We start from the raw sequence: 24,485 nt of genomic DNA, 5'->3' as shown, positions 1-24,485 counted from the left end.
TGTGACTTGCATGTGAAGAAATTGGTGCACGATCATGCAATCCCAGCCAGGGGCTTCCTATAGTATGTGTTTAGGGGTTATAATGTTTCACAACATACATTTGTGTCTTTTCATCCAGGGTCCTCTAATCCCTCAGCTTTGAGGAAGCTGAGAAGGTTGGTGTAGTCAGTTTTATTTCCCACATACACTGATGTGTGGTCCCCTAATAATTGTATGTGATATGTTGTAGGGGAATGTTTTTCTACAAATGATGTGTTTAGCTTGCTGAGGCAAGTGCAGCTGCGTATTGTGACTGGTGGGAAGCCTATTGAGATGTTTCTCTGCATAGCTGCTTGTGTAGAGCTATAAAGAAAGATGATGAGACTTACCAAACAAAAGCGCTGGCAGGTTGATAGACACACAAACATACACACAAAATTCTAACTTTCACAACCAACGGTTGCCTCGTCAGGAAAGAGGGAAGGAGAGGGAAAGACGAAAGGATTTGGGTTTTAAGGGAGAGGGTAAGGAGTCATTCCAATCCCGGGAGTGGAAAGACTTACCTTAGGGGGAAAAAAGGACGGGTATACACTCGCGCGCGCGCTCACACACACACACACACACACACACACACACATCCATCCACACATATACAGGCACAAGCAGACATATACAGACATATACATATACTCTTTGCCTCTGTATATGTCTGCTTGTGCCTGTATATGTGTGGATGGGTATGTGTGTGTGTGTGTGTGTGTGTGTGTGTGTGTGTGTGTGTGTGTGTGCGCGCGAGTGTATACCCGTCCTTTTTTCCCCCTAAGGTAAGTCTTTCCGCTCCCAGGATTGGAATGACTCCTTACCCTCTCCCTTAAAACCCAAATCCTTTCGTCTTTCCCTCTCCTTCCCTCTTTCCTGACGAGGCAACCGTTGGTTGCGAAAGCTAGAATTTTGTGTGTATGTTTGTGTTTGTTTGTGTGTGTATCAACGTGCCAGCACTTTCGTTTGGTAAGTCAAATCATCTTTGTTTTTAGATATATTTTTTCCCACGTGGAATGTTTCCATATATATAAACAAAGATGATGTGACTTACCAAACGAAAGTGCTGGCAGGTCGATAGATACACAAACACACACACACAAAATTCAAGCTTTCGCAACAAACGGTTGCTTCATCAGGAAAGAGGGAAGGAGAGGGAAAGACGAAAGGATGTGGGTTTTAAGGTAGAGGGTAAGGAGTCATTCCAATCCCGGGAGCGGAAAGACTTACCTTAGGGGGAAAAAAGGACAGGTATACACTCGCGCGCGCGCTTACCTTCTCCCTTAAAACCCACATCCTTTCGTCTTTCCCTCTCCTACCCTCTTTCCTGATGAAGCAACCGTTTGTTGCGAAAGCTTGAATTTTGTGTGTATGTTTGTGTTTGTTTGTGTGTCTGTCGACCTGCCAGCGCTTTCATTTGGTGGGTCGCATCATCTTTGTTTTTGGATATATATATATATATATATATATATATATATATATATATATATATATATATAAAAAAGAATGAATGGATAAAAATGGGGAAGAAATGGCTTTAAATATTTTTCTTATTTATTCTTTCAGTACGAACTTTATTTACGTGTGATAATAAAAATTCATTTAGACAGAATTAAGCACATTTAAAATTACGTGAACCTTAGCAACCCTCTCATGCTGACAAATTCAAACTAACTGACTAATAATATTTATGACTTTGAAAATTATTTAAATTAAGTTTTTTACGTATTTCGGCCTTTTGGCGCACATTTTCTAAATGCAGTGGTTTTTTTAAATATTTACTGAATTCTTTCCTGGCGTTAGCTATGGAGCACAAGACTGTCTCTGTTAGCATAAAATGGTTAAATATTGCCAAGCCGACGTGGACGTTTAATTATCATTGACAAAACACACTTCACTATACGTTTAAGTTATTTGCTTTAGAAATTGAAAGAACCAACAGATCAACAACTTCAACGTTAATTATCTGCCTATGAATGCACAAATGTAAAACCAGTAATAAATTCAGTCAGCCTCAGGATCGCTATAAAAGAAAAATATTTCGTAATTCACTGCTAATTTTACCTGCTCCTGATTTACGGGTTTGGTTAATTTTATAGCGGAACAATTTTTTAAATGTGCCGCCGCTGCAAATCGTTCGGTCGCGGCACAGCCCAGCAACACCAATGATAATCGCTAAAAGTGCTGAAAATTCTTTAAAGAAATATTATAGATGACATGGGCAAGCTAATTTACATTAGTAATACACAATTTTGATAAATTATAATGTATCTAGACCATAACAATAATTAAAATTACACACCTTTATAATTTCTCCTCTAATGGCGGCTAAAGATAGATACAGATAAAGATAGATACAGAGAAAAGAAGTCTACTCATTCATATCATTCATATAATGCTACGTCACAGGTTCCTGTCTCTCTCTCTCTCTCTCTCTCTCTCTCTCTCTCTCAGCTCTCGAGGGAGACGGCAAAGAATGCACATGATGTAGTGCTTTCTATACTACTGCTGATTTTGAATATCTCTTTGTAATATTACAACATTATTTTCCTCTGTGGCTATATTTTACGTTTTTTCATCGCAGATATTAACATACTTCGTAATTACATTATGAGTATAGAAATATTACAATCATAAATACATCGAGAATATTATTACAGAAAATATTACAATCATAAATACATCGAGAATATTATTACAGAAAATATTACAATAATAACCAACGTCCTTTATACAAAATTAAATAATATTTTTTGTTAAACAATTAGTCATACGAATTGCTTCATAGCGGCGTACATAGTACAATTAAATGTCATTTCATTTTATTAATAGTGTGTGTGCTGCCAGGGAACGTTGCAGTGTGATACCTGGTTGCATGTGTGGTGTTGGTGTTTTTGTTTGTGATTTGTTGCCCCTGCCTGTTAGTCGATGATGAATGTGCTCTTTCTCTCGCTGAGCCCTTGCTGTCTGATGGGCGGCAGTGAGGTCTTGCTCAAGTTGGGCAGTGAGCTGGGTGGGAATGTCGATGGGAAGAGTTGGCACCTCCACGTCTTGGGCTGCAGCCTTGCTGAGGGTAATTGTGTGTGTGTGTGTGGGGGGGGGGGGGGGGGGGGAGATATGCAGGGAAGATCAGCCATCTCCCCTGCAAAAGTATATTTTTTATTAAGGCATGGTTGTGGGTGCACAACAATTTTTGTGGGTTCGTGACAATTTTGATTTTCTTCCAAAAATAACAATTTTGCTTTTTCATGAGAATATGATACATTTTGTGTGCCTACAGAAGGGGGGGGAGGACTGTCCCTATGACCTATCTTGCGTGATGTGCAATGCGCGGCACAAGAGAATGCAGGAGGAAGAGAGCAGCCTACAGTGTGCAAGGTCTTCCAACATGAACATGGCACATAGAATTTGAAAGGAGAAAGAAGTGAGAAAAATGAGAACAGTAAAGCATCACCAGGTCATTCTTTCTTGGAAACAATGGGCAAGAGAAGAGGCCATAATATAGATCGCTACATTCTAGTAAGATGCAATACACAGGATTGTGTATGGTTATTATCAATACAAGGAGTAATCCATGTTAAAAAGGTGTGTTTTTTTTCTCTTTTTTTTTAAGCGTTAAGTGAAGCGCAGTTATTTAATGGGAGTGTCCGCCCCGATAGCAGAGTGGTCAGCGTGACGGATTGCCGTCCTGTGGACCCGGGTTTGATTCCCGGCTAGGTCAGAGATTTTCTCCACTCAGGGACCGGGTGTTGTGTTGTCTTCATCATCATCATTTCATCCCCATCCAGCGTGCAGGTCGCCCAATGTGGCGTCGAATGTAATAAGACCTGCACCAAGGTGGTCAGACCTGCGCCGCAAGAGACCACCCGGTCAATGATGCCAAATGCTCATTTCCATTTAATGGGAGTAAGTCAGCTCCTCTAAACTGTTTTTTCGGTATGATTTCTGGCACAAAACATTTTTATGGTGGATGGTTATCATTGAGGGAAGTGATATAGTGTCCTAGATTTGCCAGTATGTGCATGCTGTAGAGGCATTTCATTGTTACAATATTGTTTGGTGTGATGGGACATGGGTTAATGCATATCTCACAAGGCAGTAAGCTGGGTGGACTGCACAGCTGAAGGAACAACTAAAGTCCGATAGGAAAGGAAAGGGGGCAGGATAATTGTCCTTCACATTGGCTTGCCTCTTAGCTTTGCTCCAGATCCTTTATTGCTGTTTTGTTCCTGAAAGTGAGGTGGCTACCATGAGAACTCAAGAGTTTTTATGCAAAGGTTATCCATTTCAATACAAAATATTCCCTGAATTAAGAGTAATGCTTGAGGCACCATACTACTTCATTGTGTTAGAGCTCTGAAAATGCAGTAGCGGAAATAAGATATTTTGCTTTGGAGGCAGAGAAATATTCTAGTGGAGAAAACTGAAATTGTCATGAATAAAAGGCTGAGTTAATGAGAGTTTGTAAAACTGTACAGGTAAAGAAACTAATTCTACCAGGTCAATGAATCTGGTGTAGCTTTCTCGATACTACACTTGTTTCAATCCTTTTGAACTTAATGAGCCTATGAAAAGCTATGTGCCAAGGAACAATAAAAAGTTCATTCTCAGTGAGTTGCAAATGACGATGAAATGTTATTGCAGGAGCTACGCCCCCAGGACTGAGCTTGTGTTGTGAGGCTACACCAGGAGTGTATTCAAGGAAACAGGTCTGGGAAGTGTTGTTGGAGGAACAAATCAAAGATATGGAGATTTCTATCAGCTCCAACACCAATTCTAGGTCAAAGAAAGAGGAAATGATGAGTCTTCCCTTCCAAACTGATTACTCCATAATTGTTTGTATTTATAAAATATTCATTGACATAAGTACGCAGTTAGGTATTATTGTTTTTATTACTTAACAAGGCTTCTGCGATTGCTGTTTAATGACCATATGCTTGCTGAAAGTGGGCTTGGCACACTCAGTTTGGTCTGGCAACAGCACTCCCTTGCACTGTAATCAGAATTGTGAAAAGTCTCATGTTATTTTAACTGCGCAGTAGCAAACACATTTCTGAAGTGAAATTAACTAGTATGCATCTGTAACTTCATACTTTTTTCTTATTATTACAGGAAGAAGTTAATCCCTCTGCAGCGCAAGATTGAACGAAGAGAGCGAAGGAAAGAAGTTAAAGCACTTGTTGCAGCAAGACTTGATACTGCAATAGAGAAAGAACTTATAAATAGACTGAGGCAGGGTGTGGTAAGAATCAGAACTTTTTTATTTATGTTTTTTTTTTTATTCTGTAGTGACAAATAAATCCAATTATTATAAAAGATAACATTCAATTTCATAGTTTTTACTCATAAAACGCACATGGCAGTACTAAACAGAAATTAATTAATGTTAATTTTACTCTGTTTTGGAAAATACAGGCTAATTATAGTTAAAGTTCCTGTTTTAAAACACTGTACTAAACAGGAACAATGCTAAGAATGATGTCAATTTTGAACAGAATATTATTGAAGAAGGGGGGGGGGGGGGGAGTAATGAGGGATGAGGGGGTGGGGAGGAAGGTAATGAAAATTTTAGCACTAAATGGCTCCGTATGTGTCATAACGTAAATGGGTTCAGCTACAACTAATAGATGAATCACAATACAATGGCGGTGGTGTGAGATGCACATAGAACCAACTGTGCTGTGCAACATACATGATGGCATCAGTTTGGCGCTGTTAATTAGGTAAGCCCATCCACTATGGCAAGGTTGTACCACATTGAATGAGAAAAATCCTTTTTTAGTTGTACTGAGGCAAATACCACATAAAAAGCGACAATGAAATCAGTTTTTAACTGGCCTGAGTCTAAAAATCACATAAAAAGTGGGAATAATATCAGTTTTAACTGTCATGAAGCTGGCACAAGACATGTTCAATATGCTGTACAGTTTTCTGCCACAAATGGAAATTGAGAAACAGCATGATGCAAAAGAGATCATAATGGCTTTGGGGGTCAAGTTAAGAATGCATTGCTCAGTGTATGCCTTCAATTGAAATGTGTTTGTGATCAGATCGCTGAATACAGCATTTTTAAGTTTACACAGCTGCCAGAAGTCAACAGGTTTAAGATCAGGTGATTTTGATGGCCAGGCTGTAAGGAAATGACAGCTGATAATTGTAGCATTTTCAAAATGCTGTTTGCAGCAGCTGCTTCACTGGCTGTACCAAGTGCAGAGCAGTACCACTTTGGATAAAAATGATCCCACAAAATCAACCACACCGTTGAAGGGTTTGAATGACTTTGGTGCACAAAAGACTCTCATTGCGTTTACCAGAGATGGTGCAGGTAACAGGACCCGTAGGACCCATAGCTCTACGGTAAACAGTGCTATCAGCCCACACCGTAGAGTTATCTTTGTAGAATGAAACAGTACCAGTTGATGTGCAAGCAGAGTTTCCTAGCCCATATTCTGTAATTTTGTATATTGACTTGACCTTCGAGATGGATATGGACTTTGTGTGCCCACGGAAAGTTCCGTGGCTATTCGTTGTGTACTTCCACGTGAGCAAGAAACTCTAGAGCATACTTTTGTCTTACTGGCTGGTCAGCACAAAGCAACTCCTGAACATGGGTAATTTTGTAAGGATAGCAATGCAGGATGTTTCGTAGCATTTTATGTGCTGTGCTCACAGGTGTGTCCAAAGCTCCAGTAATTCCCTATGCACTGCATGTTTGCACACCACCACTAAACCCCTCCTAAAGTGCTGTGGCCATATCTTATACTGACAGTGGATCAGTTGTTTTCCTCCCTCTGCAACATTGTACTTGAAAAGAACCTGTCACTTTGAATTTCATAATCATTCTCCCAAAAACCATGGCAGACATCTGACCAGCACCTTTTTTCATACCATTGAGTGTCCAGAACTTTTACAGGGCTACTGGTGCACAATCACCTTTCTTGTAAAAGAGCTTACCAAGCAGCACCTGATCTTGTATTGAGACTGTTATGACAAGCATCTCAGATGCAAACTGAGGAACATTCGTGTACCCTGCCTCTTATATTTTGTGTATTCTGCCACTTACAGCACCATCTAGTGGTAATATTTTCATAAAATTTTTGTGTTTCTGTAATGTTTCTTCCCTCCTCAATTACACTGTGTTCAAATTTACTGTCATTCTGAGCAGCAGATCTCGTTTTACAGTATTTTGAAATTGCAACTGAATTATATATGCCCATTGTAATTGTTTCCACTTCTTTACTACATTAACGTGTTGATATTGTATTTGGGAAAGAGGTGTTTTTGCTGTTTATTTTGTTATACTGCCCTTTCCAATTTTGTTGGCAATAATGTACTAATAGTAAGTGATTCAGATTGCTGAATGATTAGTATATACTCCAGTGTGTAACCAAAATGGGTGGCCTCAGATGAGGTGAAAAAATGAAAGCAATATAAAGGGTGGTGCAAAGAACACATAAATTTGACTTGTATATTATTAGTGGTGGGAATGGAATGTCGCAGTGAGGGATGTGTTGTTTTGGAGTGTCTTGTTTCAGTAGCAATGGCACAGTGGACCATGCATCGTAGCATTTTCACTGTTGAACATTTCTTCAAAGGTAATGACCCTGTCATCACATTTGAATGGCTTTTCCGTATGTGCTTCAGTGCTCCGCGAAATAGTTAGGTACCTGATCGCAACATGATATTGCGGTGGGGTCTCTCTTTTTTACATGACTGGATCAGTTGCCTGATTGTCCTCGCATGGTGCAAATGCAGGGAAATGTTGATAGAGTAAGAGCATCTGTTCTTCAAAGTCCTCATTGCTCCACTAGGCAGCATATTCCAACTCTGGACTTGTTTTGTCGCTCGCTGCAGTGTCCTGAAGGATGAGTTACATTTTCATTCTTACAGTATTTTGATCATGCAGAAGATTCACAATTGTGATTTTTATGAATAGAGACAGTTTTGTGAGAGAATGCTTGATGATGATGATGATGATGATGATGATGATGATGATGATGATGATTAGTGAGGAAGCATTCTTTCACTTAGACGGTTATGTAAAGAAACAAAACTGTCACTATTGGGCAGCAGACAACCCACAAGAAATGTGTGAAAAACCACTGCACGGTGCAAAATTGAGTGTGGTGTGGAGTGTCCAAAGTAGGAATCGTTGGGCCTTATTAATTTTTTTTTTTTTAAAGAAGGTGGTGGTAGTGTAACAGTGAGTCCTGCATGTTATTTTGCAATGCTGTGCAATTTCATACGGCCACAACTGGACACTATAGGGATGGACATGGCAGACATTTAGTTCCAACAAGATGCATCCACGGCCCACATGGTTAATGGTTCCATGGCAGTTGTTTGAGAAATGGTTCCCCAACATGTGATCTCACATTTCAGCGATGTCCACTTGCCAGCATGCTTGCCAGATTTGTCGGTTTGTGACTTCTTTTTACAGGGTTACCTAAAAAGTAAAGAGTACTGCAATAAACTTCGTACACTCAAAAAGACCAGGAAGCTGCATTATGTCAAGAAATTGCTGCTGTTTCATGTGACGTCTTTACGAAAGTGATGACGAACTTCAAACAAAGACTTTTAATGTGTATTCATGAAGAAGGCTGCTAACTGCCTGACGTTATCTTTAAAAAATCGAATACATGACAGCTCATAAATTGGATACATTACCAATTGTAGTTATGTGACTACATTTTGCACGTGAACAAATCAGAGCCAGTTATACTAGTTTGAAATCCATGCATTCTTTTTGAAATCCATGCATTCTTTTTGAGCCTCCATGTGCTTCCTTGACAAGAGGTATTATAATAACTCTGTGTTATTTAAAGGGGTTTTTCATGTGAAGACATTTCAGCTCTCAAGCTAACAAACACCAAGTGTGATAGTCTGGGTTGCGGTGCTTTGATGACATTGTAACAGCAGGCATGTTCTATTGCCCAAGGTACTTGCCTTCATTCAGGTAACTCAAAATGCAGTATTTTACCAATACAATGCCCAGACAATTGAACACACGAGCATGTTTCAAACTACATTGGGCATATCGCGTCTTGTCTAACTGTATATTTGCTTGACATTATTAGATGTTTTTTGTCACAGTCCTCCAATTGTTGTTAATGCTTCGTTACTTCGAAAAAAAAAGTTATGTTAATGGAAATTCCACACGAACATTTCCAGGCCTTCTTTTTATTCCATACTGCAAGGATTAGAGGCTCTCATTGTTGTGTTATGTCAGGTGGAACATTCACTATTCCTGATTTGTAGCAGCTCTGTTGTAGTAGTAAATCCTATCAACAAAGTCTTCACTTTTGGAAATGATGAACTTGCAAGGTGTAAAATTAGGGATGATGAGCAGGTGCTCAAGAACTTTTAAGCCTGTTGAACTTAACTAGTTGTATTAAAAAAAAAAAAAGATAAACTAGAGCATTGCTATGCTGTAGGAACTAGAACAGATGGTTTTAAATAGGGGACCTATGGTTTGACGTAGAATCTGAACCATGTGTTGCTTCTAGCAACTCCTCATATCATTGAGACGTGAAGGCTAGGTTAAAACGAAGATTAGAAAATCTGTTGTTCAACTGAGATTCAATCCTGTAACCTCATTGGTTCCCAGGCATTTGCTTTACTGCTAGCCCACCAGGCCCAACATGTATGGAGATAATTCATCTATAGGTTTTGATGAGAGATATAGCGAGGATGTGACACATCTCGCTGTATCTCTGTTTGCATTGACTTACGAGCTTAAATTTTGGCTTAGAAGCTTAAATTTTTTACATTGCCAAAGAACAGTAGACCTTGCTATTTGACATAAATTTCAACTTGATATCCCTACCTGTTCCTGAGAAAAAGAAGTCTTAACAGCTGGACAGACACACAATGAAGTGATTCAGTAAGGGTTCCATTATAACTGATGGAGATATGGAACCAAAAAAAATGAAGTTTTTTCTTGACAAAGATTTTTGCTCAACAGCATCTGTAGAATGTCATTTCCAACACACTTGATTGAAAAATCACTGTCATGTGCCTGCAGCAGTAATATTCTGTTACAAGGGAACTGTGTCCCATCACCATCCATTTTGTCCAGGTTTTTGGTATAAGTAGGAGTTCGCACAGCTGCTGGGGAAAAAAAAGTCAGCTGAGGTACGAGCAGTTTGTTAGCAATTTCTTGGCAGCAGGTAGCACAGTGAAAAGACTTCACAATGGCAATCCAAGGGTCTTGGGGTCAAGCCACTGTACTGGTACAATCCTCACTCCCCTTACCTACACTGCAAATAAACAGAAATAATGCTCAATATGTTGTATATACGAGGATTGAAACTTAAATAGTGGCGACTATTTATTCACAACCGGTACAAAAGAGTTACATTCTTTTACTGTCCTTCAGAGTAGTCACCATCATTGTGTAGAACCCGTTGCCAGCAATGTGGAAGGCGTAGTATATCTTTAGCCGAGCCTGTTGTGTTGATGGTGCGATTGGAGCAGTCTACTGCCTGCTGACTCTCTGGAACAGTTCTGAAGCGAATGCCACATAGTGGTTCCTTCATCTTTGGAATCAAGCCAAAGTCACAAGGACTTAATTCTGGGGAGTATGGTGGATGGTACAGTACTTCCCAGTCCCATCGGCCGAACAGAGCAGCCACAGCTTGCGCTGTATGCACCCGTGCATTGTCGTGCAAAACGATGGGTGGGTTGCGCAGAAAGTGTTGCCACTTCTTTCGCAAAGCAGGTTGCAGGTGATGCTCCAAAAATGAATGGTAATAAGACTTAAGTCCTTGTGACTTTGATTTGATTCTGAAGATGAAGGAAAAACTTCATGGCATTCACTTCAGAACTGTTCCAGAGATTCAACAGGCAGTGGACCTCTCCATTCGCACTGTCAACAGAACAGACTCTGCTAACGGTATACTAAGCCTTCCCCATTCATGGCAATGGGTTCTACACAATGCTGGTGACTACTTTGAAGGACAGTAACAGGTGCAAACATGTAACTCTTTTGTATCAGTTATGAATAAATAGTTGCCACTATTTAAGTTCCAACCCTCGTATTAATATCTTCATAAAAGGCACAGAAAGGAAAGGCAAAAGAAAATTGGACTTGCAAGTAATTTCCAACAAAGGATAGTATTTACGAGGTGTGGCTAGAAAAAAACCGGACTAGTACTGGTGAAACAATAAAACGAATGCAATAAGGCTGAAAGTCGCGTGGCCTGTCACGTGACTCTCGCTCCGCCTACTGCTCGAGTTTCATCTGCCTCCTGCACTCAGTCTGCCCGTAGCGTCTGTTTTAAGTAGTTGACGTTTTGTCTGTGTGTCGGAAAATGTTGAGTGTACAGAAAGAACAGCGTGTTAACATCAAATTTTGTTTCAAACTAGGAAAATCTGCAAGTGAAACGTTTGTAATGTTACAACAAGTGTACGGCGATGATTGTTTATCGCGAACACAAGCGTTTGAGTGGTTTAAACAATTTAAAGATGGCCGCGAAGACACCAGTGGTGACACTCGCACAAGCAGACCATTGTCAGCAAAAACCGATGCAAACATTGAAAAAATCGGTAAACTTGTTAGACAAGATCGCCGTTTAACAATCGGAGCAGTGTCTGAGTTAACAGGAGTTGACAAGGAAAGAGTTAGGCAGATTCTTCATGAAAGTTTCAACATGAACAAAGTGTGTTCAAAAATGGTTCCAAAGTGTCTCACAATTGAACAGAAGGAACGCCGAAGAATGATTTGTTCTGACATCCTGGAAAACATTGAAAGTGATCCCACCTTCTTACAAAATGTTATTACTTGCGATGAATCATGGTTTTTTACTTACGATCCCGAAACTAAACGCCAATCGATGCATTGGAAAACTCCTGGTTCTCCACGACAAAAAAAGCACGAATGTCAAAATCGAAATTCAAGGCAATGATGATTGTTTTTTTTTTTTACATCAAAGGGATTGTGCACATTGATTGGGTACCAGAGGGACAAACAGTGAATCAGCATTACTACATTAGTGTCCTGGCTACCCTACGTGAGCGAGTACGGAGAAAACGTAACGATTTGTGGAGGAAAAAAGTCATGGATCCTTCACCACTGCATTGTCAGTGAAGACGTTTTTGGCAAAACACAACACTCCCATCTTAGATCATCCACCCTACTCACCTGATTTGGCCCCCTGTGACTTTTTTCTTTTCCCTAAAATCAAGTCAGCTTTGAAAGGAACTAGATTTAAGACTGTTGAAGCAGTAAAAGAAAAAGCGACGGAAGTAATGTATGGACTTACCGAAAATGATCTGCAGCATTGCTATGAACAGTGGAAAATTCGTATGGAGCGGTGTAGAGACCGAGGAGGAGAGTACATTGAAGGAGATAACATGAAATTGTAAATAATTGTAAATAAATGTTTTTTCCAGCATCAGTTCGGTTTTTTTCTAGCCGCACCTCGTACAATGTCCATGAGGACTCTGCAAATAAATTTCCAGGTATGGATAGTAATTAAAGCATATGTGATTTTGTATTCTGTTAGTTTCAATCTGACTTTCGAGCAACCCTCGGCTGCTGCACATGAACAATAGATTTCCCTGTTTTTATGATGAATATCACTTCAATACATGTAAATCATCATCTGTAATACAATGAAAAAATCTAATTTTATGTATGAAGGTCTCATGTATGCTTTACACTCCCTGCCTGGAAATTTATTTGCAATTCCAAATTTTTCTTTTCCTTCGCTTTTCATACTGTCAACGAAAGTATCAATGATTACAATATAAGTAACATAATAATTTAAAATTAAAAAATAAGAGGTTCTGCTAAGGGACTTCACTCCACAACCCTTGGATTACCAATCTGAAGTCTTTTCGCTGTGCCAACCACTGACTGGAATCTGCTCTAACATAAATGACTCATGCGTTGTCTGATCCCTGTCAAAAATACTATTTTATCTAAATGATATCAATATAATGGAAGGAAACATTCCACGTGGGAAAAATTATATATAAAAACAAAGATGAGGTGACTTACCGAACAAAAGCGCTGGCAGGTCGATAGACACACAAACAAACACAAACATACACATATCTTTGTTTTTATATATAATTTTATCTAAATGCTTGGATATCAGGAGCTCCCACTTCTGTCACCTTCACTTCTGGCCAAGCCATGTATATACCGTAAGTTTGGATGAAATCAGTGACGATGACTAGGTGCGATTCCATTGTTAGCCAAATACATTACTAACAAAAATTTTTGGCGTGTCATTACTTCATAAGACACATTGTGCTACTTGCTTGTCAGAAAGTAGGGCTCAAACAAAAACAAATAATCTTTTCCTTAGTGTCGTCTTGCAGAATGACGTCAGTTACAAATGCAGGCTGGTCCATAGATTGATTCTTCTATGCAATGGTATTATCATAGCAGTCGTTGTGCACTAGTTTCCGTACTGCAGGAACTTTTCAGTGATTCATGGCATGAGCAGAGAGATTAAAGGTATTGATTTGATTGATTTGATTTCAACAGGGGAGCTAAAACAGCTTAGATCTAACCTGCCACTGCCCACACCGAAACTAGGTTTATTGTGCGGTATCGCTCCCTGTATATCTAGTGAAGCCAACCAGTGCCCTTGAATAGTGCAAGGAGTCCCTCTACCAGTTTTTTGTTAGACACAATTTTTTCAGGTCTAGTTGTCCCGAAGATTCTGTATCTTTTACTCTCCAATGCCATGCATTCAAAATTAGGTGTGATGCAGTTTCTTCACCCTCATCACAGACCCTACATTTAGGGTCCTCTTCCATTATACCCATTTTTTGTAGGTGTCTTTCGAAGTTCCCATGGCCGGTCATCAGTCCAGTCATGAGTTTGCTCTCTTTCCTGTTCAATCCCAGGATTACAGAGCTTCTTTTAAAACATGACTTGGGCATCATTACCTTACCATGTTTTTGTTTATGGACCTTGGTCCAATATCCTATGTACTGTTTCTTAAGCCAGTTCCGTAGTTCTAATTCGATCATAGCTTTGGTGATTGTCAAGACAGGTTCCGGTCCAATAAATGGAGTTGTTGCCCCCATCCTAGCCAATCTATCGGCTTGTTCATTGCCACAGATACCTGAGTGGCCAGGGACCCACACTAGGTACACCCTATTGCTTCTCCCTAGCTCCACCAGAACCCTGTGGCAATCTGCAACAATCTTAGATCTTGTTGCAGGAGCTGCCAATGATTTCAGGTCTGCCTGGCTGTCTGAATAGATGTAGATGCTACGATCATTGTAGCACCCACTCATATTCTCCTCCACACATGCCCTGATCGCAGTAATTTCGGCTTGGAATACAGAGGCCATTTTCCCTAGAGAGATGCTGCTCTCCAGTCTTGGCTGAACCCTGTGCAACCCTGCCCCAACGCCTTGATCTGTTTTCAGTGAACCAGATGATGTCCCCCGTACAGTGTCGAACTGTTTTCTCCCACTGCTCCCTACTTCCAATTATTATGTTGTATGGCTTGTCGAAGCAGTTAGGAGTTGTTATATAGTCAGCGGGCATTTCCCCAGCCATACTTATATTTACCTCATTCACTATGTTAGTGTGTGATTCTGGATATCCAAATGAGACCCAGTTTTGGCCAGTTTTAAGTCTGTATGCCCCAGCTGCTGCCTCCATCTTAACCCAAAGGTGAAGTGGAGGCATGTCCAGCATGGCTTCCATTCCAGCGGTTGGTGTGCTGCTAATTTCGCCCGTTATGGCTAAGCAGGCCAATCTCTGCACCTTAGCAAGCTCTTTAGCAGCAACCCACTGTTGTACCTTCCTCCACCACACTACAGCCCCATAGGAAATCCTGGGTCTAACCACTGTGGTGTATACCCAGTGCATACCCCTGGGGCTTTGGGCCCTGTTTTTGCCACAAGCCCTCCTAGTACTTTTTGCCTTGGAGCAGGTGCTCTTAATATGAGGGGTCCAAGTTAGCTTCTCATCCAAGGTTACCCCTAGATATTTCACTGTCCTCTTCACAGGTCGAGTTTCATCGAAGAGCTTTAGATTCCAACTTGCATACTGAATATGTCTCTTTGTAAATGGCACCATGACAGTCTTCTTAGGATTAACTCTCAGATCCTGTTTAATGCACCATTTTTGCACAATGTCCAACCCTCCTTGTGCCATATTCCTGACTGTGTCAGTGAATTTGCCAAGGTCATCTGCTTATCCTTGGCAGAAGCATTGTCTGGAATTTAGTTTCTCAATGAGTTCGTTCACCACACTAGAGGAGACGAAACTCCTCCATGTGGGCAACCTCTAGTTGTCTTCCATAAAAACACGGGAGAACTGCCGGATATCAGTAACGTCCTGCCACGATATTTCGGCGCAGAGTCGTCTGGCCATCTTCAGGTGAGTGCCACTGTAGTAGTACTGGCGAGTATGCGCTGAGCTCCGCTATTTAAAGCCTTCTGAGGTGACATTGCGCATGCGCTGCTCAGCGTGCGCGTTCATAACGGCTCCGTGCACTGCGCCTCGCGCTCTCCACTGTGAAAGCCAGGCGTGCCGGTATCAGGTCAATTTCCATCTTTATGCAGATAACTACGTCGGCTACGAAGTTTCTGTATAACAGGATTCCAAGCAGAGTTTAGCTGATAACCGCTATCTCGATTGATGAGGTCTCGTTGTCAGACAATCTTATTTCCACAGATTCATTGATAATCGAGCTCCAAAAGTTTGATGTGTGGGCCAAAGGTTTTGTGTCATTGTAATTCATGGAATGGTCTGTGGAATTATCAATGAATCTGTGGAAATAAGATTGTCTGACAACGAGACTCTCATCAATCGAGATAGTGGTTATCAGCTAAGCTCTGCTTGGAATCCTGTTATAGAGAAACTTCGTAGCCGACGTAGTTATCTGCATAAAGATGGAAATCGACCTGATACTGACACGCCAGGCTTTCACAGTGGAGGGCGCGAGGCGCAGCGCACGGAGCCGTTATGATTATGAACACGCACGCTGAGTAGCGCATGCGCAATGTCACCTCAGAAGGCTTTAAATAGCGGAGCTCAGATCGTACTCGCCAGTACTACTACAGTGGCACTCACCTGAAGATGGCCAGAAGACTCTGTGCCGAAATATCGTGGCAGGACGTTACTGATATCCGGCAGTTCTCCTGTGTTTTTATGGAACAATCAGTATGCCGGGAAAGCTTTAAACATCACCTCTAGTTGTCTTAATTACCATGTTTTCATTCATCATGGTAGCCTCTACCTTCCTTCCACTTAGCATGGCTCTGGTCTACCTACATATAGTGGTCCCCAGATCATGCACCTCTGCTGCCCTTGCCATGGAATCGAAGGTCGTGCTACTAAAGGCCCCCTCGATATCCAGGAAGATGCAGAGGGCTATTTCTTGGAAGTGAAGTGCTTTTTCCACCTTCCCGACAAGTTGGTGGAGAGCTGTTTCACACGATTTACCAAGGCAAACCTACGTTTCTAGCATTTGTAGACTTAGAGAAAGCTTTTGACAATGTTGACTGGAATACTCTCTTTCAAATTCTAAAGGTGGCAGGGGTAAAATACAGGGAGCGAAAGGCTATTTACAATTTGTACAGAAACCAGATGGCAGTTATAAGAGTCGAGGGACATGAAAGGGAAGCAGTGGTTGGGAAGGGAGTAAGACAGGGTTGTAGCCTCTCCCCGATGTTGTTCAATCTGTATATTGAGCAAGCAGTAAAGGAAACAAAAGAAAAATTCGGAGTAGGTATTAAAATTCATGGAGAAGAAATAAAAACTTTGAGGTTCGCCGATGACATTGTAATTCTGTCAGAGACAGCAAAGGACTTGGAAGAGCAGTTGAATGGAATGGACAGTGTCTTGAAAGGAGGATATAAGATGAACATCAACAAAAGCAAAACAAGGATAATGGAATGTAGTCTAATTAAGTCAGGTGATGCTGAGGGAATTAGATTAGGAAATGAGGCACTTAAAGTAGTAAAGGAGTTTTGCTATTTGGGGAGCAAAATAACTGATGATGGTCGAAGTAGAGAGGATATAAAATGTAGGCTGGCAATGGCAAGGAAAGCGTTTCTGAAGAAGAGAAATTTGTTAACATCCAGTATTGATTTAAGTGTCAGGAAGTCATTTCTGAAAGTATTCGTATGGAGTGTAGCCATGTATGGAAGTGAAACATGGACGATAAATAGTTTGGACAAGAAGAGAATAGAAGCTTTCGAAATGTGGTGCTACAGAAGAATGCTGAAGATTAGATGGGTAGATCACATAACTAATAAGGAAGTATTGAATAGGACTGGGGAGAAGAGAAGTTTGTGGCACAACTTGACCAGAAGAAGGGATCGGTTGGTAGGACATGTTCTGAGGCATCAAGGGATCACCAATTTAGTATTGGAGGGCAGCGTGGAGGGTAAAAATCGTAGAGGGAGACCAAGAGATGAATACACTAAACAGATTCAGAAGGATGTAGGTTGCAGTAGGTACTGGGAGATGAAAAAGCTTGCACAGGATAGAGTAGCATGGAGAGCTGCATCAAACCAGTCTCAGGACTGAAGACCACAACAACAACAACCTTGTTGGTATGCGTGTTAGTTCAGGTGTAGAGGGACCCTGCATAGCCTCCTCTCCCCAACATATACATTAACCAGTTTTTCCAGTGTTTTGAGAATGAAGGAGTACATACTGATTGGTCTCATATCCTTGGCCTTGGTATGATCAATTCTCCCTGGCTTTGGAATGAAGGCAACCTTCACTGCCATCGAAGCATTGGGAATGATTCCTACTGCTAGGCTAACCCTGAATAGCCTATGTTGGACTCTTATAAGCTTTCCTCCTGCCTATTACAGGAGACCTGGCAAAATTACATCTGGGCCAGGAACTTGAATGGCTGGAATGTTCCCACTGCCCACTGGATTTTGTTGAAGTTCACACACTCCTTGGCCGATTCCCAGTCCTCTCTTCGAGTGTCTGAGAACCATTGTCTCTCTGGGGTCACATACTGGTCTGTGTTAGCCGGCAGAGCATATTGAGGAAAGTGAGTTTTGAGGAGAAATTCCAGCATCTCATGTGCTGTCTTTGTATATTCCCCATCCTCCTTCCTCATCGTACCTCCTGGATTAGTTGGTACTCTAGTGAGAATCTTGTGAAGTCTGGATTGTGCAGCCATGCCTTCCACTTCCTCACAGAATGCCTTCCTGGATGCCTCATTTGCTTGTCTTATTGCAAGGTTGTAACTGACAAGGGCCTCACGATATTTAGCCCATTGTCCTTTGCGTCTCGCAATATTAAACAGTCTCCGTACCTGTTTTCTTTGCATTTCCAATTTGTTATTCCACCAAGGAACATTACTATTTGTGCACTTCCTGGTGATTGTGCAGTTGTCTTGATATGAGGTCACTATGGCACGCGTAACAGCCTCTGCTACTTCCTCAAATTCTAATGGCTTCCTTATCGTGATTTTAATTTCCGATAAGCCTAAGTCAAGGTCCCTCCTATATGTCTCCCAGTCTGTTTTCCTGGGATTTCTGTAAGTCATGGTCTGTCTGATTCCCATTTCAACCTTGAATTTAATGTACATGTGGTCCGATGAGGATGGCTCCAACACCACATGCCATTGTTTGACATAGCTACCCATCGTCAGGGAACCAAATGTTATGTCAATTACTTCTTCCCTTCTGCTATTTCTGAATGTAGGTTCATTGCCTCTATTCAGGACGTCTAAGTTGTTAGCTAAGAGGAATTCAAGAAGGTACTCACCTCTACTGTTGGTGTCCTTGCTGCCCCACACTAGGTTGTGGGCATTGGCGTCGCACCCCACCAGCAGTTGGTCACCTTGCCGATGGCAAGTCTCTACCAGTCTCCTCACCTCCAAGGGAGGGGGAGAACTGTCTTCGTAAGGAAGGTATGCTGAGGCCAAGACAATTTCCCTCGTGATACCTTCCTCACATTGCTGCATTTTGATAGTCACTAAGTCCCTAGAGCAGAAATCCATCATTGGCAGGAAAGAAATGCTGTTTCTAACATCGATGCATGTTCTGGAGTTTCTTAGATTTCTAGCATAGATCAGTTTACCTCCAGTGCCTCCGAGGCCCGATACACCCCCTTTGTATAAATAGGGTTCTTGTATCCGGGCCACGTCCACTTCCTGTCGCCCCAGGCAGCAGTTCAGGGCGGCAGAGGCCTCTTTACTGTGCTGCAGATTAATCTGCAGCACCTCCAGGCTCTGTCTTACTGCCATCTTTGAGGTCTTTGAGAACCCTGATGGTGACCTGCGAGAACCCTAAAAACAGTTTCAGGTCCTGCTCCCACATCACCTTCAGGGGCTTCTCACATAACTCCACCACCAGGGTTTGTCCTTCTGGAGCAACCTTCTGGTTAATCACTCTCCAGTCTTCTGTCGGGACTTTTGGGTTCTGGGCCCCTATTTTCCCGAACAGAGTCTTTGGAGAGACTTCCTTAAGGATCTTGGGTACCCATAATGATATCTTTGCGGTCTTAAGAAGCTCCTCTGCCGTCTTGACCAGCAGCTTCGCATCTTCTCATGGGGATATCATGGGCGCCTTGTCCTTGAGTCATTCTACTGTGTGCACCCCCTCACAGACAAAAATGAGTGCACCATGGTCTAGATAGACCCTCCTGAAGTTGGGACCTGGGCCAGCGTCCCCCCCCCCCCCCCCCCCCAATCTTTTCAAAGAGGGCCATCTGTACTAGTTCCTCCTGCTGCGAGGTAATGGCCACCAGTGGATAACCTTCCTGGATAACTGCCATCCTAAAAACTGAGACTGCAGTACTATAGGTCTATTTCCCTATTTCTTGCCTCAGTTTTTTCTGGACTCACTTATCCAGGGAGGAGGGAGTCTTTGATTCTTCCCTTATCCGCTTACTAACTGTCTCTGACATTGTGGGGGTCTGCGTGTCCCCTTCAACCTGAGACAGTTTTTCCCTGGGGGTCTTGGGTTCTAGTCCCTTTACTTCTCTCCATTTGTGTTTAGGAAGCCATTCTTTTCCTTCCTTTTCCCTCTGTTCCCTGAGTAGCTTCCTCCTTTGGGCCCCAGACAAGCCTTTGATCTTAATCTGGTCTAGCTTCTCGGTTACAGTTCCCACTTCTGTCTCAAGTCTAGACCCTGATTCAGTAGTGGAAGTGCCTTCCATTGGTTCAGTCCCCGAAGTTTGGGTTTCTGAGGTCTCAATTTGCCCCTCAGTTTCTTTTTCTGTAATCGTGTCCATGTTGGTCCCACGAGATTTGTGGATCTAGAAGGTTCACGCCACAAATATCCCATGCGGTGTAAGGCTAATTACTCAGGGAGGTCGCCCGGTATCCCTGAGGCTCTGTTTGCGACACATCTTCCCATGTGCCACGCACCCCTCAGCACGGATCGCATCACACCTTGGGTTGGGTCAGGGAATAGGGTAGGACTAGGAGTGGATAGGGAAGAGGGGACGTTATGGGACCCTCTTACTCTGATCCATCGGCTGAGGCCTTTCCGGCAGTAGGTCCTCTACCTTCGGCATAGCTCTCAGCTCCCCGCGGATACGCAAGCCTCTCCACCCACACGGACAGTGCTTCGTCAAGGTAGTGTCCCCCAGAGAGGGATTAAAGGTATTACTCTAAATTTCTCTGAAGCATTTGAATATTGTAGATTGATGTGTGGGTGACTAATTTTTTCAAAGCAAAATCGTATTGAATAACTGTTCACACTCATCTTTCTTATACTGTGACATTTCATGATGCTAACTGATCTAAAAGTGTGGCAAAACTAAAGATATTTTGGGTAGAAGTGGTAAAGTAGCATTTTATTTACTTTTTTTTAGTTTGTAACGGAGTTCCTATTTTCTTTAACTATCAGGGAATTGTATATAAAAACTATATGTAATTGTTTTGGAGTTCCTTATGGAAGATCCTAGAAATGAAAAAAGTCTACAAGGTAATTGCTACTCTTATATTCATACACCGATGTCTTACAGCATTTTGAGGAAAAAGGTATTCATTGCACAGAAGCAGGTAATAAACACACATGATGACCATGCTTGAACCTCTAGTAAACAGTTCTTCTAACAGTAGGACTTGTTGACAACAGCTTTATAGTACATTTGATCCTGTATGGAGTTTGTCAGTGTGACACAGAAAGGTGTAATATAATGTAACTGAATAGACAAGAAAAAATCCATTCACCAAGCGGCACCAGGAGAACATGCACAAAAGTTAACAAAATGTGCAAGCTTTTGGAGCCAGTTGTTCCTTTTTCTAGTGGCAGGGTTGAAGGGCGGAGAAGAGGGATGAAGCGAAAGGACCGGCATGAGGTTTAGGAACTGAGGAGAATTATGGAAAAGTCGTCCAGTACCCCACCCATAGGAGACTTACTGAGCGCTGGGCGGGGGGGGGGGGGGGGCAGGTATAAGAGGAGGAGAAACCAATTGTTGGGGACTGTACTGGATGAGTCTTGAAAACCTGAGAGCTTAAAGGTTGAAGTGGGGGTAATAAGCAAGACAGAGGTTACTTGGTAGATATTGTGCAAGAGAAGAGCAGAAAGGTAAGTATGTAATACATAGTAGAGGTGGGGATGGGGAAAAATAGACAAATTAGAAAATAAAAGATATGGAAAACTAAAAGGGAGTGAAGAAAAGAATAGTTACTGAGAAGAAATGTTGACATAGAAGAAATTAACATAAATGAAGGCCACTTTAGTGGCGAGAACCAAGGGCATGTAACACCAATTCTCATGTGCGTAGTTTGAGAAACTGGTGTCGGAGCTGTCACGTTGTAGAGCCGGCCCTGCAACAAGATATTGTGTGTTGCCAGTATACACCCTCTGTCTATGCTCATTCATCCAAACTGATAACAACTTGGTGGTAGTCATACCAATGTGCACTGAAGAGCCAAAGAAACTGGTGCACCTGCTTAATATTGTGTAGGTTCCAAGCAGGCTTGCAGAAGTGCTGGAACACGAAGTGGCATGGACTCAACTAATGTCTAAAGTAGTGCTGGAGGGAACTGACACCATTAATCCTGCTGGGCTGTCCATAAATCCCTAAGAGTACGAGGGGTGGAGATCTCTTCTGAACAGCACTTTATAAGGCATACTAGATATGTTCAATAATGTTCATGTCTGGGGAGTTCGGTGGCCAGTGGAAGTGTTTAAACTCAGCTAGAGCCACTCTGTAGCAATTCTGGACTTGTGGGGTGTTGTATTGTCTTGCTGTAATTGCCCAAGTCTGTCAAAATGCACAACAGACATGAACAGATGCAGGTGGTCAGACAGGATGCTTACGTGTGTATCATCTGTTAGTCGTATTTAGACATATCAGGGGTCCCACATCAGTCGAACTGCACACACCCCATACCATTACAGAGCCTCCACCAGCTCGAACAGTCCCCTGTTGTCTCCATACCTGTACATATCCATCCGCTCGTTACAACTTAAATTGAGGCTAGTCCGACCAGGTAACATGTTTCCAGTCATCAACAGTCCAATGTTTGTGTTGACAGGCCCAGTCGAAGCATAAAGCTTTGTGTCGTACAGTCATCAGTGGTACGAGTCGGTCTTCAGCTCCGAAAGCCCATATCGATGATATTTTGTTAAGTGGTTCGCACACTGTCACTTGTTGATGACCCAGCATAGAAATCTGTAGCAATTTGCGGAAGAGTTGCACTTCCGTCATGTTGAACGTTTCTCTTCAGTTGTCATTGGTCTCATTCTTGCAGGATCTTTTTCCGACTGCAGCGATGTCAGATATTCAATGTTTTACCAGATTCCTGATACTCACAGTACACTCATCAAATGGTTATATAGGAAAGTCCACACTTGATCGCTACCTCAGAGATGCTGTGTCCCACTGCTCGTGCACTGACTGTAACACCACGTTCAAACTCGCTCAGATCTTCATAACTTGCCATTGTAGCAGCAGTCGCCAATCTATCAACTGCGCCAGACACTTGTCTTACATAGCCGTTGCTGTCAGCATCGCTGTATTCTGCCTTTTTACATATCTCTGTATTTGAATACTTCACATGCTGTACTAGTTTCTTTGGCGCTTCAGTGTAGAAGGCCAAACAGTGTTTACATAATAGCTGGTATAGGAAATGCGTCTTTTTACAAATGGCTCTCAGTTCCACAGTATATGTTTTGCCAGTTACAGGGCCGGTATATGTGTTGGTAGGAGGCTTAAAGAGGGCAAGTCTTACCTTAGGGACAGTAACAGGTGTAGGAGCCATATGGGAGGGAAATGGATGCAGGAGGAGCATAAGGTTTGATAAGGATATTGTGGAAATCGGGGGATGTGATGAAAAGCTGTTCTAGATGTGATGGGCAGAATATCGGGCAGAATGGACTTCATTTAAAGACATGATTTTAGGAAGTCATAGCTTTGTCAAAGTAGGTGATTAATACATTGAAGACCAGGATAGTACTGAGTGACAAGAGGTATACTCCTAAGTTATTTTTTGGAGGTATCAGCGGTACCAGGATTGAATGTGATGGCCTTGGAAATCTGCTTTTGTACATCTACATCTACATTTATACTCGGCAAGCCACTCAACGGTGTGTGGCGGAGGGCACTTTACGTGCCACTGTCATTACCTCCCTTTCCTGTTCCAGTCATGTATGGTTCGCGGGAAGAACGACTGTCTGAAAGCCTCCGTGCGCGCTCTAATCTCTCTAATTTTACATTCGTGATCTCCTCGGGAGGTATAAGTAGGGGGAAGCAATATATTCGATACCTCATCCAGAAACGCACCCTCTTGAAACCTGGCGAGCAAGCTACACTGCGATGCAGAGCGCCTCTCTTGCAGAGTCTGCCACTTGAGTTTGATAAACATCTCCGTAACGCTATCACGGTTACCAAATAACCCTGTGACGAAACGTGCCGCTCTTCTTTGGATCTTCTCTATCTCCTCCGTCAACCCGATCTGGTACGGATCCCACACTGATGAGCAATACTCAAGTATAGGTCGTACGAGTGCTTTGTAAGCCACCTCCTTTGTTGATGGACTACATTCTCTAAGGACTCTCCCAATGAATCTCAACCTGGTACCCACCTTACCAACAATTAATTTTATATGATCATTCCACTTCAAATCGTTCTGCACGCATACTCCCAGATATTTTACAGAAGTAACTGCTACCAGTGTTTGTTCCGCTATCATATAATCACGCAATAAAGGATCCTTCTTTCTATGTATTCGCAATACATTACATTTGTCTATGTTAAGGGTCAGTTGCCACTCCCTGCACCAAGTGCCTATCCGCTGCAGATCTTCCTGCATTTCGCTACAATTTTCTAATGCTGCAACTTCTCTGTACACTACAGCATCATCCGCGAAAAGCCGCATGGAACTTCCGACACTATCTACTAGGTCATTTGTATATATTGTGAAAAGCAATGGTCCCATAACACTCCCCTGTGGCACGCCAGAGGTTACTTTAACATCTGTAGACGTCTCTCCATTGATAACAACATGCTGTGTTCTGTTTGCTAAAAACTCTTCAATCCAGCCACACAGCTGGTCTGA

The 24,485-nt window shown here is 42.1% G+C and overlaps 1 protein-coding gene across 1 annotated transcript in view; it reads left to right on the top strand.

The window, feature by feature from the left end:
- Window positions 1-24,485, top strand: part of LOC126474918 (protein MAK16 homolog) — a 71,302-nt gene that overhangs the window by 30,242 nt on the left and 16,575 nt on the right. The window contains exon 5 of the mRNA XM_050102422.1: window positions 5,131-5,260. Coding sequence (XP_049958379.1) covers window positions 5,131-5,260 — 130 coding nt within the window. The remainder of the gene's footprint in view (window positions 1-5,130; window positions 5,261-24,485) is intronic.

Source organism: Schistocerca serialis, chromosome 4, assembly GCF_023864345.2.
Source record: "Schistocerca serialis cubense isolate TAMUIC-IGC-003099 chromosome 4, iqSchSeri2.2, whole genome shotgun sequence".
In the NCBI taxonomy this organism is placed as follows: domain Eukaryota; kingdom Metazoa; phylum Arthropoda; class Insecta; order Orthoptera; family Acrididae; genus Schistocerca; species Schistocerca serialis.
This window is presented reverse-complemented; position numbering and strand designations above follow the sequence as displayed.